The 18429-nt window shown below is 34.0% G+C and overlaps 1 protein-coding gene across 2 annotated transcripts in view; it reads right to left on the bottom strand.

The window, feature by feature from the left end:
• The window catches only part of LOC100920611 (meprin A subunit beta), a 40862-nt gene extending 25581 nt beyond the window's left edge, over positions 1-15281 (bottom strand). The window contains exons 1-7 of one of the 2 annotated variants that reach the window (XM_031946477.1): positions 14438-15281; positions 9665-9683; positions 9216-9266; positions 9085-9128; positions 7581-7656; positions 6512-6629; positions 2305-2483 (exon numbers count right to left, since the gene is read on the bottom strand). In XM_031946477.1, the coding sequence (XP_031802337.1) occupies positions 2305-2483; positions 6512-6629; positions 7581-7656; positions 9085-9128; positions 9216-9266; positions 9665-9683; positions 14438-14500 (550 nt within the window). In that variant the 5' untranslated portion in view covers positions 14501-15281. Of the gene's footprint in view, positions 1-2304; positions 2484-6511; positions 6630-7580; positions 7657-9084; positions 9129-9215; positions 9267-9664; positions 9684-10948; positions 10969-14437 lie in introns of those variants that run through there. The other variant, XM_031946476.1, reaches the window with a different exon arrangement.
• Between the last annotated feature and the right edge of the window lie 3148 nt (positions 15282-18429).

Consider the following 18429-nt stretch of genomic DNA (forward strand, 5'->3'; position numbering starts at 1 on the left):
TTCTGAGACTATATAATTAACATAACATTGTATTTTATAATTGCAGAGGATTTTAACTACATTTTCTCATTTGATCCTCAATGGCCTGATGGCATACAATAAGATATACATATTTACATTTTGTGAATCAGGAAACTAAACTTTAGTGGAATTAAATGATTGCCAGAGATCACAGAATTGGATGGTCGGAAAGGACCATTTAGTTCAGTTTATTGAAGATTATTCATCCATAAAGTGTCAGAACTAGAATTCAAACTTAAGTCTTTTGAATCCCAGCTCAGTGATCTTTCCATTTTATCACTAACACTGTCAGGTCATTTCTAGATCTGAAGTTTTTATAATGGTCTTCAAGAGCAGCTATGGTTTTAAAAAATCATCTCACAATGGACAAACCCCTGAGGACATTTAGCTTAGATATTCCACGGGTAACACAGTCCATTGTCAGGGACCTACTGTCTAGCTTGAGAGCCATTGAGTCTGCCAAAACTTATGGTCACTGACATAGCCATCAAAATCTCAAAGTGAACCACACATTACAAAGAAGTATTGAAACAGGATTTTAGTAACATACAAAAATACTTAAAAATTAACCACATTTGGAGAGGGATCAGGTGGTTTAAAATTTTAAATTCTCCAAAAAGTGACTTGTTAATTTCAAGTTAAAATCTGACATGCAAAAAAATTGTTTAATTTTTTTAATCAAATTCTAAATGTTTTTAATGAGGATTTCATCGCATTCATCATTCCTATAACAGCCACATCAAATGAGGGAAAGCTCCCTCAGAAACAAACCGGGAAGTGCTCTAAGGCATACATCTTCAGCAGCATATTACTTATGCTCTGTCATCCAATGCCCCCCTTCTCCCTGCAGCTGGGCAAAGACAAGAACATTTCTACACAATGTAGCCTCATTACATTTATCTACTTAATGTTTGCAATGTATATAATAACAACATTATTGTATAAAACATATTTTATACTGTGACTATGTAGCATGTTAACACAAAATATTATATCAAAATACCATCCACATACGGCAGCATGGAATAATAGAAAGTACCATAATTGGTTTCTAATTCTGTCTCTGATATTGGCTAGTGGACTATGTGACATTGAACATACTTAAACTCTCTGAGATTCAGTTTTCTCATCTCTCCGCACAGCTGCCAAAGTGGATTTTTTTTAACCTCCACATAATCTAACTATCCTTACTATCTCCAATACCTCTTCCATATCAACTCTATCACTCCTTTTTTTTGTTATTAAATGTCTTATAAATTCTTTCACTGCTTTCTCTCTTCTCACTCTCATTAATTCTCTGCAGCCTGGATTCTGACTTTAATCATTCAAATGAAACTTCTCTCTCCAAAATTATCAATTATCAAATCTCTTAATTTAAAATCTAATGAATTTTTTCCCCTCAATTTTCATCTTTTTTACTTTTTCGAAGCCTTTGACACTGTTGATTATCCTCTTCTTTTTTATATTCTCTCCTCTATGGGATTTCATGACATTCCTTTTTCTTGGTTCTTCTGCTGATTTGTCTGCTTTTTCTTAATTTTGCTGGACTATCATCTGAATTAATTACCATCAATACTGAGTGTTACTGAAAGTTTCATATTGGCCCTCTTCTCCTTCTGTACTAACTTGCTTGGTGATCTCCTCATATGGGTTCAGTAATCACTAAATAATTCACTAAGCAGATGATTCCCATATGTATTTATTCAGTCCCCTATTACCAATGGATTGGATATAAATTTATCTTTGTTTGCTCTTCATAATCTGACCTCTTTCTGTCTTTACAATCTGATTCTTTATTCCCTCTCTTTTATTGATCCAGGATCAATGATCTTTTTGGTGTTTCTTGAACATGACCCTCCATCTCCTGACTCAATGCCATTTTACTCACTATCCCCCATTCCTGGAAAGTTCATTCTCCTTATCTCAACCTCCTGGCTTTCCTGGCTGCCTTCTAGACTCAGTTCAAATCTTATCTTCTATAACTGACCTTTCCTTTCATTGCTAGTACCTTCTTTATGAGAGTATCTCTTATTTATACCGTATATACTTTAAATGCAAATAGTTATTTGCATACTGTCTCCTACATTAGAATGTGAGCTCCTTCAGGTCAGGGACCATCTTTTGGTCTTTCTTTGTATTGCCAGTAATTTGTACAATATTTGCCACATAGTAAGTGTTTAGTAAAAGTTCGTTGATCCACTAATGACTGAAAGAAGGTATAATGACTTGACTCTAGTCTTGACTTCTCTTAAATCAAAAGAAAAACAAGTAAGGAAACCATACCTTCCTGAATTCTGTCCTTCATTATTATAACATAGTCATCTCGATCTGAACGGGACTGTTCATGCCAGAATCCCAGAGCGTGGAGGAACTCATGTTGTACTGTTGCTATTCTGTCACAGTTGGCTCCTATGGAAAGTGTTTGTTTGCCAACATGTCTATTTCCTACCGAAGAATAGCACCTAAAAAGAAGATACAAAGTGGTAAGACTTTAAAAGCAAAGGTTACACATCCTCTGGAGATAATGGTAAAAAGTCACAATTCTTTAGTACAATTAAGCACTAACAATTAGCCTTCAAATAAGAATTCATATATGAATTAGCAGTATGACCAAAGACAAGCCAAAAATAACTATAACTGAAAAGTTCTCTATCTGAAGAGGGCAAGAGCAGAAGGCTCCCATGAGAAAGCCCTAGAGTAATTAGAAATCTATGAAGTAGATCTTGGAAGTAAATGTCAGCAGTGTAATCACAGTACTTGGAGGTGGAAGTCAACACAAAAACTCAAAAGACACAGATTGAGACCTATAAAGGTGAACAATCCCAACCAAAATCAAAATATGAGGTGGAGTATGATCCTAGCATAAAGTTCTAATTCAGTAACAAAAATTGAGTAATGAATGAACACAAGAAGACATAGAGCACTATAAAAGTATTATAGATCCAGCAATAACCCCAAATTCACACTATACCAGGTATTCAAAGGGAAAAAATGCACTTTTTACAATGACCACATGAATGCCTAGAAAAAAATGAAAACTGAGATGAAAACTCTGAAAGAATTAGAAGAATAAAAAATAGTCTAAAAGAGAAAATAAACCATACAATATAAACAATTCTTGAACATTAGAATGCACCAAACAGAAATCAGTGATTCCATGTAGCAGTAAAAAAAAAAAAATCAAAGAAAAATTAAAATTTTTTTAAATATATATAATTTTTAAAAATTAAGATATCTAACATAAAAAACCTGAGGAAAAATCAAATAGAAATAATTTAATAATCATTGGAGTTCCTGAAAACTATAATTTAAAAAAAAGACCTGGACACTTTGTTTCAAGAAATCATAAATGACAACTCCCCAGATTACCTACTAAAAGGAAAATCATAGGCTCAAGGTATAAAGGAGACAATTTTTTTTTGTTTTGATTTGTTTTGATTATGCTTATTTAATGTAAGGTTAAATATTTTCTGTTTTTAAATGGTAAAGGAAAAGAAAAAAAAATGTGTACTAGTAATAGAGTTACCAAAAAAAAAGAAAAAGAATTAGAAAAGAAAAAAAGAAAAAAAAATTAGAAAAAAAGCATATAGAAGAAACCAGGAAGAAATATTCAGAAGGAAGCACAAACAGGAAAGTTTTAAGTTTAAGTTACTAAATTTAATATATAAAGTATATATTAAACAATATAAAATATCAATTTTTGGTTTCATATAAAATCATTTTTGTATATATTAAAATGTTTAATTTGAGGGATATTTGTATCCCTCTGAATCCCTCTGAATAAAGTTCAGATTATTTTTTAAAATTATATTAATATTTTATATATATTATGTTTATATTATTATATATAATACACATAAATATATATTTTATAAAATATAAATCTATATTATATATAATAAAATATAAATTAAAATTACATTTAAAATTTTTTGAAAGAGTACAAGTTAACTAAGATTATTTTAGAAAGTTTATATTGTGGGCATATTGTAGTTGTTTCATATTATAAGCAATCAATAATAATTTGCTCAATTAAGTATTAGGCAATTTTACAAAGTATATAAGAGTAGAACTGTCTAGAATTTAAGAAAGTGTTTAATAAAATACTTTCTAGTGGCAAAATTATCTTACTAGACATGAGTGGTATAAAATGAAAATAAAAATGAAAAGAATCACATAGACTTAGAAGAATTACCAGAATGTTTAAAGCTCATAACAATTTGAGTCTTTCAAAAAATGAGAAGCAAAATAGTGATCTTGGATGTAGAATAAGCAAGAGATCAAACTGTTTAAAGTGAAGAGAAAGAAATGGAAACTTTTTTTCTATTTTCTATTAGGGAGGTTAATCTTCTAGATAAAGAGAACAGAAATGGGTAAAACCAAAGTTAGATTTCAAGATAAGCAAGAATATTATGTGAGATTACTTGGAGCACTGAAAAATTTTGCTGATGTGATACATCAGGAGTTAGAAACGGTCTTTGAGAAACACATAAGCCAGAAGAGGTAAAACTAGACTGAATCAAACCAATGTCTTTTCTTTTTCAAAAGGATAGAGAATCAATGATTAAAACTGTAAACTAATAAACTGAACATGAAAATCAACAATGGATTCAGTTTTAAAATGAATTACTAAATGTATGGTCTGAAAGAACTTGGAGAAACTAATATAATATGGACCAAAATTGGTCTATTATAAACAAGAAATGCAAGAATAACCTCATTTCCTTTGACTATTCTCTATTTTCCATCTGCAACTCTGGATTGTTTGAAAAAGGCCCATTATGATCCTGTGCAGGGTACCCCATGGTGACACAGCTTCACACCTCTTTCCAGCTCTTTTTGAGTGTTGTCTTTTTCCAATAGATTGTAAGTTTCTCGAAGACATGGAATACCTCTTCTTTTTCTTATTTGTATCCCCAGAATTTAGAATAGTGCCTGGCACATAGTAGTTATTTAATAAATGTTTATTGAATTAAATGTTTATTGACTAGGTAATTCAGGGAAATAAATAGACTTATATCCTGAATTTCATAAAGTTATTTGACAAAGCCTTTAAAATCATGCTTGTGGAATAAGAGAAATGACTGGACTCGTTTAGCTAGGCAATTCCCAAGTGAGGAAATTCTCTCCACCAATGTAAGTAGAAACAGAGGCCACTAAAACATACATAAGTAGCCCTGAGAACAAACTGACTGGTAAAACTACATATTAATATTATCTATGTTTTATTATGATTTATTTTGTTACATATTACCCTATTACATTTTAATCTGGTTCAGTCTACCCTGAAGATGATTGAATACTATGGGCTAGATTACTCAGAAGTATTTGCCCAGGATCTCACAATCTCTTACAAAACTTAAACCCAGGATTTTCTGGCCTCAAGTTTAGTTCTACAGCCACTATGTCGCAGTGATTCTCGTGGACAAAATATGGAAAGAATCCATTCAATTCAACAAACAATTATTGAATTTAATTTGAGATTTGGGGCTGATTACAGTTATGTGGTATAGAATTGGTGGAATGATAAGTTCCAAGAAGATTAATGAAATAATGTCAGACTTCATGAAAGGATAGGTTCTATCTTCATCATTTTTGCATCCTTATCATGTCTAATCTAGTACTGTAGTAGATAATAAATAGGAAAAACAGATTATAATAAATATCAATGGCAATCAGACAAATATATAAATAAGAGAGGAGGGAAAATTCCCTTCTTCTATTTCTAGTTGACAATTTGGGTGTTTAGGGCCTTAGGTTTTAGAGATAAATATATAATAAACATCAGAGTTTTATTTATTTGTTTTGACTTGTAGGGGCTTTTTTGTTTGTTTGTTCTTGGGTTTTTTAAACAAGATCTGTATCACCTCCTCCTTCCTGGTCTCTTTGAGCCACTTTTCCTTTCTATCTTTCTTTTCTTTTTTTCTTTCTACCTTTCTTTCTTTATTATTTTTGAGGGGGAGGTAGGCAATCACTGTTAAGTTACTTGCCCAACATCACACAGTCAGTAAATGTCTAATGTTTGAGGCAGGATTTGAACTTACATCTTCCTCACTCCAGGCCCAATGTGCTACATAGCTGTCTCCCTTAGCCACTTTCCAAATAAGCAAAACACTTTTTGTTATTCAGTTGTTTTCAATTGTGTCTGACTCTTTGTTACGCCATTTGAAGTTTTTTTGGACAAAGATACTGGAGTGTTTGCCCTTTCCTTTTCCAGATCATTTTATAGATGGGGAAACTGAGGCAAATAGAATTAAATGACTTGCCCAGGGTCACACAACTAGTAAGTGTCTGAGGCCAGATTTGAATCCAGGAAGATAAACTGGGTCCTGAGTCCAGTCCATTACACCACATAGCTACCCAAGTCAAACATAGGCAATACAAAAGATTAGCACCTCGGGGTAATTGCTCTGATTTACAACATGTAAATCATGATTTCGGTTTCCCTTAGCTTTCAGGAAGTTCTTAAAATGTCAGCTCTTTCTCTTACCCACTTCCTTTGAACACTGAAATATAGTTGTCTTCCCCTTGCCATGGCTTAAAGTCAATGCAGGTTTTTAAACGGTACCGTTCAAAGGCATTCAAGATAACTCCTTTAGCATTAATTTCTGAAGAAAAAAAAAGAAAATAAAAGTTTCTATTAACCACCAAAAGAATCCAGGATTTAGAGCTGGGCATTGCCCCCTGTGCTAAAATGTGTCTCTCCAAGGCCATCAAGGATCAAAGTGAAATTCCTTTATCAGATGTCAACTTTCTTAGGCCCTCAAACTTTTGACACTCTAGATGGCTTCTTCACGTTTTCTCTTCCCTGGCTTCAGAGATACAGCGTCCTTCTAGTTATCCTCATACCCCTCTAACTTCTTTCTCCTTCTCTGTCTCCTTGACTTCCCTATCTTAATCCCAATTCTTTAACATGGGTATTCCTCAATGGTCCATGCTCAGGTTTCTACTCTTTTCTTTGGCAGATTCATTCAATCCCTTAGCTTCAATTTCTGCCTCTGTGCAGATGAGTCTCATGTTAGTCCCATGAGAACTAACATCATATTTTGCTTCCTACATACCAATCACTGTGGTAACCATTTTCACTATTATCCCATTTGATTCTCACAAGATAGATGCTATTCTGATCTTAATTTTACAATGAAAGGAACTGAGGCAAACATAAGATAAGTGATTTGCCAAAGATCACAAAGGTAGTTTTGGAGGCTAGATTTGAATTCAGGTCTTGAAGCCCCATGCACTATCCACTAATCTTTCTGTCTAGATCTTGGATTCAACATAACCAAAAATGAGCTTACCATCTTTCCTCTAAATCAACAGATTTCTTCTAAATAACAAATTTCCTTCTTATACATTATTATTTCTGTCAGCAGTACCATCATCTATTGTTTTTCCCATTTTATAATTTTGAGGTTAACCTTAACTCTTCCTACTCCTTCACCTTTCAACTCTCACAGTTTTCAACTAAAGGGAATCTCTGCACTCAATAGCTCCCATCAACCTATAGCCTGGAGTTAAATGAGATAGAAAGTGAAAGAACAAGAACTCTATATACCTACCCAGACTATCTTCGAGGACATAAGGGATGATATGAGGCCATCTATATTCATCACCAACAATTGAATTTCTGTCTCTCTAAAAAGTAAAATAAACATAGAAATGTATTTGATCCAGGAAAAAAGGCAATTTAGAATTCTCCCAAACACCAAGAGAAATAAATCATCTATGTATGTATGTATGTTATTTTCCAGCAATTCAGTTAGATATGAGGTCAGGAGGAAAATAATGCAGTTATAGCACTGATTTTGGGTAGGACAGTTTGGATATGAGGCATGCAAAGTTTGTCTATCAATGAGTATGGTAGAAATCCAATTACTATTGGCAGAAAAGTTTCTTGTACCCAATATAGCGAAATAATCACACACAAGCAATAATTAAATGCAAGCACATTCATTTGAGTTACACTATTTCAGAATTTATGATATTTCAGACATATTCTGGGTTAAAGTCTACCACTGCACTGTGAAAATGGAACTTACTAAATAAAGAGAGCTATATATTTACAGTGGTTAACTAAATAAACTGTTTTCAAGCACTCTTAAAAATCCTCCTATGACTGTTCCTATTTTCATTAGACAAAATACCAATTACTGATTGGCTGACTATATTAACTATTATTTATCCCTATTCATTTTATGGATTTGGGAGGATCTCTTAAGAAAGATTTTATTAATTTAGTTTTTATTATAGTAAAACATAAAATCCTTGAAGATAGGGGCATTTTCATTTTTGGTTTTGTATCTCTAATCCCTAGTACAATGAGTCACATATAGAAAAACAGTAAATGATTGTTGATTGACAGAGTACTGAAATTAATTAACTATGCTCTTCCAAAGGTATATTCATATTTAGACTTTTAAAAGCTAATTTGAACTGACTTTTCTTTAATTCATCTGAATTGGTAAGGTTTTATTGTGTAATTAAAGCTTTCCAGGTTGACCATATGATATAAACATATCAAGCTTATACATAATTATAATGACCAAGAAGCTTGGTTCTAGAAAAGAGTTGAGAAAATGTACTTCTCTCTCCCTTTCTTGCACAGGTAGGGCACTGTAGATAATCACATTCAATCGCTGTGTTAATTTTTTCTGAATTGTTTTTTCCTCCCTTTTTTATTCTTTGTTATAAGAAATAATTCAATGGGCAGGGGAGGAAGAAAGGCATATATTTAAAAATTAAAGCAATGTAAAAATATAAATTATCATAAAAAAGTTTAAACCTATCAGTTGAGATCAATATAGTCCAACTACATATGGCTAATGATAATGGCCCCGGAAATAAATTACAGCAAATCACAGTAAGGGAAAGATAATGGCATTAATATGAATCAAGTCATTTTTCCCAAAACAATTTATTTCTGAAATCTTGTACAAATGCACTACTAAATGATCTCCTTTGATCCTGTGCCATCTCCAATGGATAGAATAGCTTCAAAGAGGCAGTATTTTAGCTTGCATTGGCCAGTAGAATCTTTGATATAAGCGCATCAAGCTAACTCACCCCATCAAGATTGATGTCTCCCTCAAAAAGGTTCAGTCCCAAAGCTAAGTGGCAAGATAAGACTTGACATTAGCAAATGGTAGAACCCCAAACAAGTAAGTGGGATTTTCAAAATAAAGGAGTCCACAAACCTTCATTGATGTCAAATATGTCCTTGTCCTGGCCGCCATCTAAATCTATTACTAAAAAGACCAAAAAAATAAAATAAAATAACAAAAACAAAACAAAACCAGAAGAGAAAAGGTTAACTTTGGATTATGTTTTTAGAAAGAGAAGAAAGTTTTAAGTCACCTCACCACAAAACTGTACCTCATACTACTAGGGTCACATCATGTACTCTGTTTTCCTATTTCCTTTGAACACTGACTGACTTTAGAAATAAATCAATACAGTTGATAACAAATGGGTCCCTTTGGGCAAGATGGAAGCCAGATTTGGAAGAGATTCCATTGATACAGACAGGCAGCATTGAATTGGAACCAAGTTGGAACCAAGAGCTGCAGGCTGATGCAGTCAGCCTTGACTTGTCCATATGTGAACACTTCAGTACAGACTGGAGCTTTTAGTAAATGGCACACACCAAAGCTTTCAGGATAAGCCTGACTTGCCTTCTAAATTCCTAGGGGAGGAAAAAAGCTCAATTTTCTGATGACTCTATATGAGTATAGCTGAATAGGAAGGGAATGGAATATTTGGTCCATCTTATTTGACAGAGCCCATTTTTTCCATGCATGTGTGTGTGTGTGTGTGCGCGCGCGCGCGTAGGGATGAGGGGATAAGGTTTGAGTGATATAACAATCCATCAAACTCATATTATTTAGAAGAGACAAGAAAATGTACTAGCATGATATACAAGACTTGCCAATGATTTTTAGGGATAGCATAATATAGTAGATGAGAAACACTGGGCTTGGAGTCAGACAGTCCTGTATTTAAATTTAACCTCAGACACTCCTTGTGTGACTCTAAAGAAATTCTTTACCCTAAGCCTCAGTTTCCTCATCTGTAAAATAGGGATAATAATAGCATTTACCTAGTAGGTAGGTCAGATAGGTGGCACAGTGGACAGGATGGTAGACCTGGAGTTAGGAAGGATCATCTTCCTGAGTTCAAATCTGACCTCAGACACTTACTACCTGTGTAAGTCATTTAAGTCTCTTTGCCTCCATTCCTCATCTGTAAAATGAACTACAGAAGGAAATGGCAAACCACTCCAGTATCTTTGCCAAGAAAAGCCCTAATGAGATCATAGGTTGAATATAATTGAAGTTGAATATGACTAAAACAATTGAACAACACCAAAAAAAAAAAAAAAAAAAAACAAATAGGTCTAACAATAGCACCTAATTTATAGGTAGCTATTAGATATGATATCACTAAATTAGATAATATAAACTTTTTAACACAGTGTCTGGTACATAATAAGCACTATATAAATGTTTAATCCCTTTCTTTTCCTCCTACCTTACAAGACTGTTATAAGGATCAGATGAGATTCTCTGCAAATCTTAAAATGCTATGAAAGAGCAATTCGTTATTATTATTATTATTATTATTATTATTGTTATGGCTACAACTCAATATTTTGATCCAAGCACTATTCAACCACAATCATGTGTTCACAGTTTATTATTTACTTCTGAAGTCCTGGTACACAAATATTCTCATTTTATGGATGAGTAAACTGAAATTTTAAAAAAAGGTTGACTTGCCCAGTAAGTATGTAATTCAGGATTTGAACTCAAACTTTCCTGAATCCAAATCTAATACTCTACCAATTGGACCATCTAACAGACACATTCATACATGAATTCATAGATCAATGGAAGTACTAAAGAAAAATAGAAATCAATAAATGACTCACCAATGTTTTCTGAGACTGGCTGGGGAACAAAAATGAAAAGAGAATATATTATAATGATATACAAGATTTATCAGTGTTTCTCTTGGTCTTACTGCTCTGTATAGTAATAAAAATATTTATTATCTCACTAGTATTGACTCTTTGCCCTTTGATAACTAACCTTCATGAAATTTGAGAATCTAAACTGAGTTTTTATTTGAATGATTAATTGTCTTAACTATGGGGACACATTATATTATTGCTAGAACTAAATCTTGATCCAGCCATTCAGGAAAGTAATTTGAAATAATGTGAAGATAATGAAAATATTCATATCCTTTGACCCAGAGATCTTACTGTAAGGTATATAACCATAGGAGACAAATGAAAAAAGAAAGGCTCCCACATATATTTATCAAAATATTTATAGCAGCACTTTTTGTACCACAATATCAATAACCATATATTGGAAAATGGTTAACCAAGTCATGTAACAGGAATATAATAGAATATTATTATGCCCTAAAAATTTTGAATATGACTACAGACATATAGGAAAATTTCTATAAACTGAGATAAAGTAAAGTAAGTAGAACCAAGAAAACAATATTCATAACCATTGTAATAATGTCAATATAAAATCATAAGAGCAAAAGTATTTGAAACTGAGTATTGCAAAATTATAATAAATCAGCTTCAAAAAAGATAGAAGAAGGTATTCTCCCTCTTTCTTTGCAGAGATAGGGGATTATGAGTGTGGAAAACTTCATATAACATCATAATTTTTTTATGTGTTATTTGATGTTGCTAAATTGTTCTTTTTTCTTTTCACATCTTTATTCTTTGTTATAGGCAATTTCTCTCATGATGGGAGAAAGGTAGGATAAATAAAAAAAAATGACAATAAAAATATTTTATTATAAATATTTTATTTAGAAAATATAATTCATACATACAATAAAATATATACATATCTAAAATTTATATATTTATGTATAATTTAATTCATATAGTATAATTTATTTTAAAATATTATATTTTTATTTGGACAGTAAAGAAATCAAAATTAACTTTGTAAATTAAAAACAATTCCATTAGTAAGAATGAGTGAATAACAAGAGAGTGAAAGCTCCCATTTTCCTTTGCTCTTGGACATCATTTGAAGTTCAGTTTGAGGCATACATTTTAGCAAGAACACTGACAGCACAGAGCGATTCTAGAGACAGTAATCAGAATAGTAAAAGTCCTGAAGATGATTGTATCCAAGGATTAATTGAAAGAAATGGACAAGATTATTCTGAGGAATATATAAGGGGAAATGAAAGAAAACTTGTCTTGAAGAACATGAAGGATTACAATATAGAATTCAAAATAGACTTGGTCTGCTTGGCCCAAGAAGCAGAAATAAGAGCATGAGGGGGGAAACTGCAAAGAAGCATCTTTCAGTTAAGTATAAGGAATAACTTCCAAAAAGAAGAGTCCAAAAGCAAAATAAACTTTTCTAGGGCAAATGTTCATGATGCAAGGTTATGGGACAGAGAAATACAGTCAGGGAGTAGGGAAGCTTACTTTAATCATATGTTAAACTTCCTGTTTTCCTATTTGCAAACATGCATCCTCTGAGCAGAACATAAACTCTCTGAGAGAAGAAACTATTCAGCTTTTGTTTGTGTCTCCAATGGCTAATGCAGTGTATAATATGCAGTAGAAGTCTAATAAACATTTGTTGAATTACACATTTTATAAACAGAGTTTTTCAGAAGTGGGACAATAATGACAGCTCTTTTATCCCCGTCTGGTGTATGTTATTTATGTATCTATCTATTTTTCACTCCTTCATACTATCTTATTTCTCAACTTCATGTTTTTTTTTCTTTCAGCTTCAAATTTATTCCCTCTCCTTCCCCTGAGCCCAATATCATTCAAAGGAAATTTTCTTGCTGGTGCCTTGTGGCTCACTCTCCAGGTGGTCCAAGACAGCAAAAATAACAGTGACTTCACCTGACTGCTGTGCTGGATAAAGGAAAACAATCTTTGAAATAACAAGTGGCAGCAGCTGGACCAGTTTTGAGGAAGACAAAATCACTGTTATCATAGGCATTAGTGATGCAAGTAGTCGGAATCCATTGGTAAGGGAAAAACAAGGAATATCTGAATAGAACCAAGAATAACTGTTACTGATATTTCCCATTGTATTTCAAGTATCAAGATCTCTGGATGACATACCCAGAAATTTTAGGTAGCCTGAGCCTGAACACAGCTACAAACCAAAACTAAATCCATCTTCTTAGTGTGTTTGAGTATTTTTTAGAGTACTGTGTCACAATTTACTTGACCATGGATCAATCCAAGTCAGTTGTTGAGATATCCCAAAATAGCAAATTGTTTATGCCTCAATGCATTTCTTTAGTTCATGTGACCATGATATGAAATACATAAATATTGTCAACTTATGGCTTTTTTGAGCAAAAAAAAAAAAAAAGAGTTGGCAGTTTCGATTAATGCTATATATCCATTGCTTGTCACCAGATTTGACATGTCTTGTCTGTTAATAGGTGTGTATACTGAACCACAGAAATTCACTTATGCTATACATGTTGAATAGTGAGTTTTAAGGCATTCTTTTCTTTTAGACATAATTTTTAAAAGAAAGGATAATTTCTTAGATGTATTGCACTTTACTTTTATATAAGCAAAAAACACTGAAATTCTTGCTAATCCATTCTATTTTTTAAATGGCTATGATATTTCAATTCCTGCTTATAATCATAAAGATTCACTCTTCTCAATGCTAAAGTGACAGGTTTTAGACTGTGGATTTTACTTGCTAATTTGGCTGCTATTTTAAATGTGTAACTACAGATTTCTCTCCAAGCTTTTGAAATAGAATTTAATGCTTTAGCTTTGTCTGTTCATATTTAGCTGGTACAAAGTGCTTCTCTGTTGGGCTAAAATTAATTTGGGAGCAGAAAAGAATTTTTACTTTGTGAGCCCCTCATAGTCTACAACCCAATAATCTCTGAAATTATTACTCAAGTAATGTTAAAAAGAAGGAAGAGGAGGAGGGGAGCAAGAAAACAGGGAAAAGGAGGAGGAATAGGAAGAGGGAGAAAGGGAGGAGGAAGGGGGGAATAATCTGTGTCATCAGTCAATACCAGAATTTGAACTGAAACAAATTTCCCTTTTTTTCCATATTAACAAAAGCTAGTTTTGAATTAGTGAAGCAAAATAATAAAACCAACCAACCATACTAAAGTCTCTTAGCCCCCTATTCCTCTCTCTTAGATCCCTGTGCCTGTTCTTTAATTCCCTGAAATCAGCCAATTTATCCCAAATTTTCCCTCCTTGCCCTGAAAAAGCACTCATTTCATTAATTCTGCCTGATTAACATGAAAGAAACAGTGATTAAACAAGTTTAATAGTACCACTGCTCCACCTGCCCACCACTATGTTTGCTAGCTTTTCTTTACTTTCCATATATCTTGCAGTATATGTTTTTGGATTACTTACCAGACTGGAGACCACAAAAAGAACCTCACCCAGCAGAAGCCAAGACAAACACCATGAATTCATGTTGTGTTCTCAGATGAGTGCTGCAAACTATGCAATTCCAAATGCATTTTAGTTATAAAGAGACAAGCACCATAAACCAGAGCCTTTGACCTCTGGGAGGCATCATATAGATTAAAGTCCATAGAACTTAGGGCTGTTCTGAAGTTGCACAGTACATCCCAGGTGTTTTCAAGAAACAAGTACCTGGGTGGTGCCAACCTGGAAGGTTTAATATCTAATCTTTATTTTCTAGTGAATGGTAACCAATCATATATGATTTTTAAAGTCCGTAATTAATTTTAAACTATATGCCAACTCTTTGATTCAATAAGTCATTATTATAAAATATTGGCCATTAGAATTTCCAATAAAAATTTTCTGTCTCGTTGATGATCAATTTGATATTACAGAGAAGGTAAGCCCTAGTCTTGAGGAAGACAAAATCACTGCCATCCCAGGGATGAGTGATATAAGTAGTCCGAATCCATTGGGAAGGGGAAAACAAGGACTTTCTTGCATCTTTTTAATAGAAGGTATTCAGGTCCACTAGAGATGAATTACTTCTTTGGGGGTATCATGGAGTGTAACCACATACGTTGATTTTCTAGACTTCCTTTGCACTGGATTTATAAAAAGGGAATCAGTTGAAGAGTTGGTGTTTCTTTTCCCTTTTTAGAGATATCCAAAAGGAGAGAGAAATGAGGACTTCCCGCCAAGATGGCTGCGAGGAGGCACACGGCTGTGTAAGCTCTGCGTTTTCTCTCAGAATCCATCTCATTACAAGCCTCTGAATTAATGCCTGACTGAAAAAAAAAAACCCACAAACAGTTTCCAAGAGAAGACATCCTTGAGATTCGCCAGGAAAGGTCTGTTTTTGCTCGAGGGCGGGACAGTTTTAAATCGGGCACAGGCTGAAGGCAGCAGCACCAGGACCTCTGCAGGTAGCTCACAGCCGAGCAGACCAGAGGGAGGGTGGGATGTGATCTCAGCCGTCTCTGCGGGGAGAGCTTCGCTACAGGATTGGATACTTTGCCCTGGCAGCAAGTCAGTAGCCCAGCAGAGAAGCTAAAAACAGCTGAGGTGAAAAATACAACCCCAAACAGCTGGAGTCTCTCAGGACCTGGCCACCCCTCCCCCACAGCATCTCAGCAGGCTCTCAGAGTCTCAGAGCACAGGCGCAGCAGAGTCCTGCTAGTGCCTCGCTGCTGCCCCCTCAGGCTGTAGAGGAAGCTCCGTAACACCACCCAGCCCCTGCCCCAAAAAAGCAGATTCCATTTGGGGTTTTTTTTTTCCTTTTTTTTCTTTGCTAGTTTGTCTCTGATTCTTCTCTGACAAAATGAGCAAAAAGTTAAAAAGGACTTTAACGATTGACAACTTTTATAAAGACAGAGAACAGACTCTAAACCCTGAGAAGACTAAAAACAGATTATCTTCAGGTGAATCCCCCCAGGAGGAGATCATCCGCTCCTCAGCACAGATGAATCTCATAGAAGAAATTAAAAAGGCTCTCACAAGAGAGCTAGAAGAAAATGGGAAAAGGAGAGGGAGGCTTGGCAAGAGAGACTGGAGAAGTCATTCCACTCATTTACAGACAGAGTGGATAAAGAAATCAAATCCTTGAAAAATAGGATTAGTGAACTGGAAACAGAAAATGGCTCTCTAAAGAATAAAATTGGCAAAATGGAAAAACATTCCATAGAACAAATTGGACAATTAGAAAAAGATATAAAAAAAGTGAGTGAAGAAAACACTTCACTGAAAATAAGAATTGAACAAATGGAATTGAATGACTCAAGGAGACAACAAGAATCAGTCAAGCAAAACCAAAAAAATCAAACAATGGAGAAAAATGTGAAATACCTTCTGGGGAAAACAACAGACCTGGAAAACAGGTCTAGGAGAGACAATCTGAGAATCATTGACTCCCAGAAAATACAATGAAAAAAAAGAGCCTGACACTATTTTCCAGGAAATTATCAAAGAGAACTGCCCAGAAGTCATAGAAACAGAAGGTAACATAGACATTGAAAGGATTCATCGATCACCCACTGAAAGGGATCCTAAAATCAAAATACAAGAAATATAGTGGCCAAATGCCAGAACCCCTCAAACGAAGGAAAAAATACTCCAAGCGGCTAGAAAAACCCAATTCAAATATAGAGGAGCCACAATAAGGATCACCCAAGATCTAGCAGCATCCACATTAAAAGATCGAAGGGCCTGAATATGACATTCCAAAGGCTAAGGAACTCGGTATGCAACCAAAAATAACTACCTAGCCAGAATGAGCATCTTTTCCAGGGAAGAAGATGGTCATTCAACGAAATAAGTGAATTTCACTATTTTGGTGAAAAAAACCAGAACTTAACAAGAAGTTTGATCTGCAAAATAGAACTCAAGAAAACCTAAAAGGTAAAAGAAATCTTAGAACTATATTTATGCTGTAAAGATGTATAAAAAATACATGTATACCTTGTTCTAGAAATTAGAGGTGGAAAGGACATTGTATCAGAAAAAGGGTAAAGTGGGGGTACTATATCTCACAAGAGGCAAAGGAAACCTATTACATCTGAGAGAAAGAATGGAGGGGATGAATATAGTGGGTATTTTACTGCCATAAGAATTGACTTTAAGAAAAATGTTAGACATATTCAATATATGGTGAAACTTCTCCCATCTCATTGAAAAGCGAGAAGGAAAGTGAAAAGGAAGGAATAAGCTAAGCAGAAGGGAATACAGAAACTGAGAGGGAAAGGAGTAAGATAGGGGAGGAACTCTAAGGTGGGAGGAGGGATACTAAAAAGGAGGGCTGTGAGAAGCAAGTGGTGCTCCACAAGTTTAATACTGGAAGGGGTAAGGTAAAGAAGGAGAAAAGCATAAATAGGGGTTAACAAGATGGCAAGTAATACAGAATTGGTAATTTTAACCATAAATGTGAACGGGTAAACTCCCATAAAAGGAAGCGATTAGCAGAATGGATTAAAAGCCAGAATCCTACAATATGTTGCTTAGAGGAAACACACCTGAAGCAGGAGATACATGCAGAATAAAGGTAAAAGGATGGAGCAAAATCTACTATGCTTCAGGTGAAGTACAAGCAGGGTAGCCATCCTGATCTCAGATCACAAAACAAAAATTGATCTAATTAAAGAGATAAGAAGGCATATATCTTGCTAAAGGGAGCATAAATAATGAAGCAATCAATATTAAAACATATATGCACCAAGTGATGTAGCATCTAAATTCTTAAAGAGAATTTAAGAGACTGCAAGAAGAATAGATAGCAAAACTATAATAGTGAGATCTCAACCTTGCACTCTCAGAATTAGATAAATCAAATCACAAAATAAATAAGAAAGAAGTCAAAGAGTAATAGAATACTAGAAAAGTTAGATATGATAGACCTCTGAGAAAACGAATGGAGACAGAAAGGAGTACACTTTCTTTCAGCAGTTCATGGAACCTATACAAAATAGACCATATTAGGACACAAAAACCTCAAACTCAAATGCAGTAAGGCAGAAAATGAATGCATCCTTTTCAGACCACGATGCAATAAAATTACACCAACAAAAGCCAGGGAAAGTAGACCAAAAATAATTGGAAACTAAATAATCTCATACTTAAAGAATGATTGGGTGGAACAGCAAATCATAGACATAATTAATAACTTCACCCAAGAAAATGACAATAATGAGACATCATATCAAAATGTGTGGGATGCAGCCAAAGCGGTAATAGGGAAATTTCATATCTCTAGAGGCTTACTTGCATAAAGCAGAGAAAGAGAAGGTCAACGAATCTGGCTTACAACTAAAAAATGCTAGAAAGGAAACAAATTAAAACCCTCAGTCAAACACTAAACTTGAAATTCTAAAAATAAAAGGAGAGATCAATAAAATTGAAACAAAACTATTGCATTAATTAATAAAACTAGAGTTGGTTCTCTA

This window comes from Sarcophilus harrisii, chromosome 1 (assembly GCF_902635505.1).
Source record: "Sarcophilus harrisii chromosome 1, mSarHar1.11, whole genome shotgun sequence".
In the NCBI taxonomy this organism is placed as follows: Eukaryota; Metazoa; Chordata; class Mammalia; order Dasyuromorphia; family Dasyuridae; genus Sarcophilus; species Sarcophilus harrisii.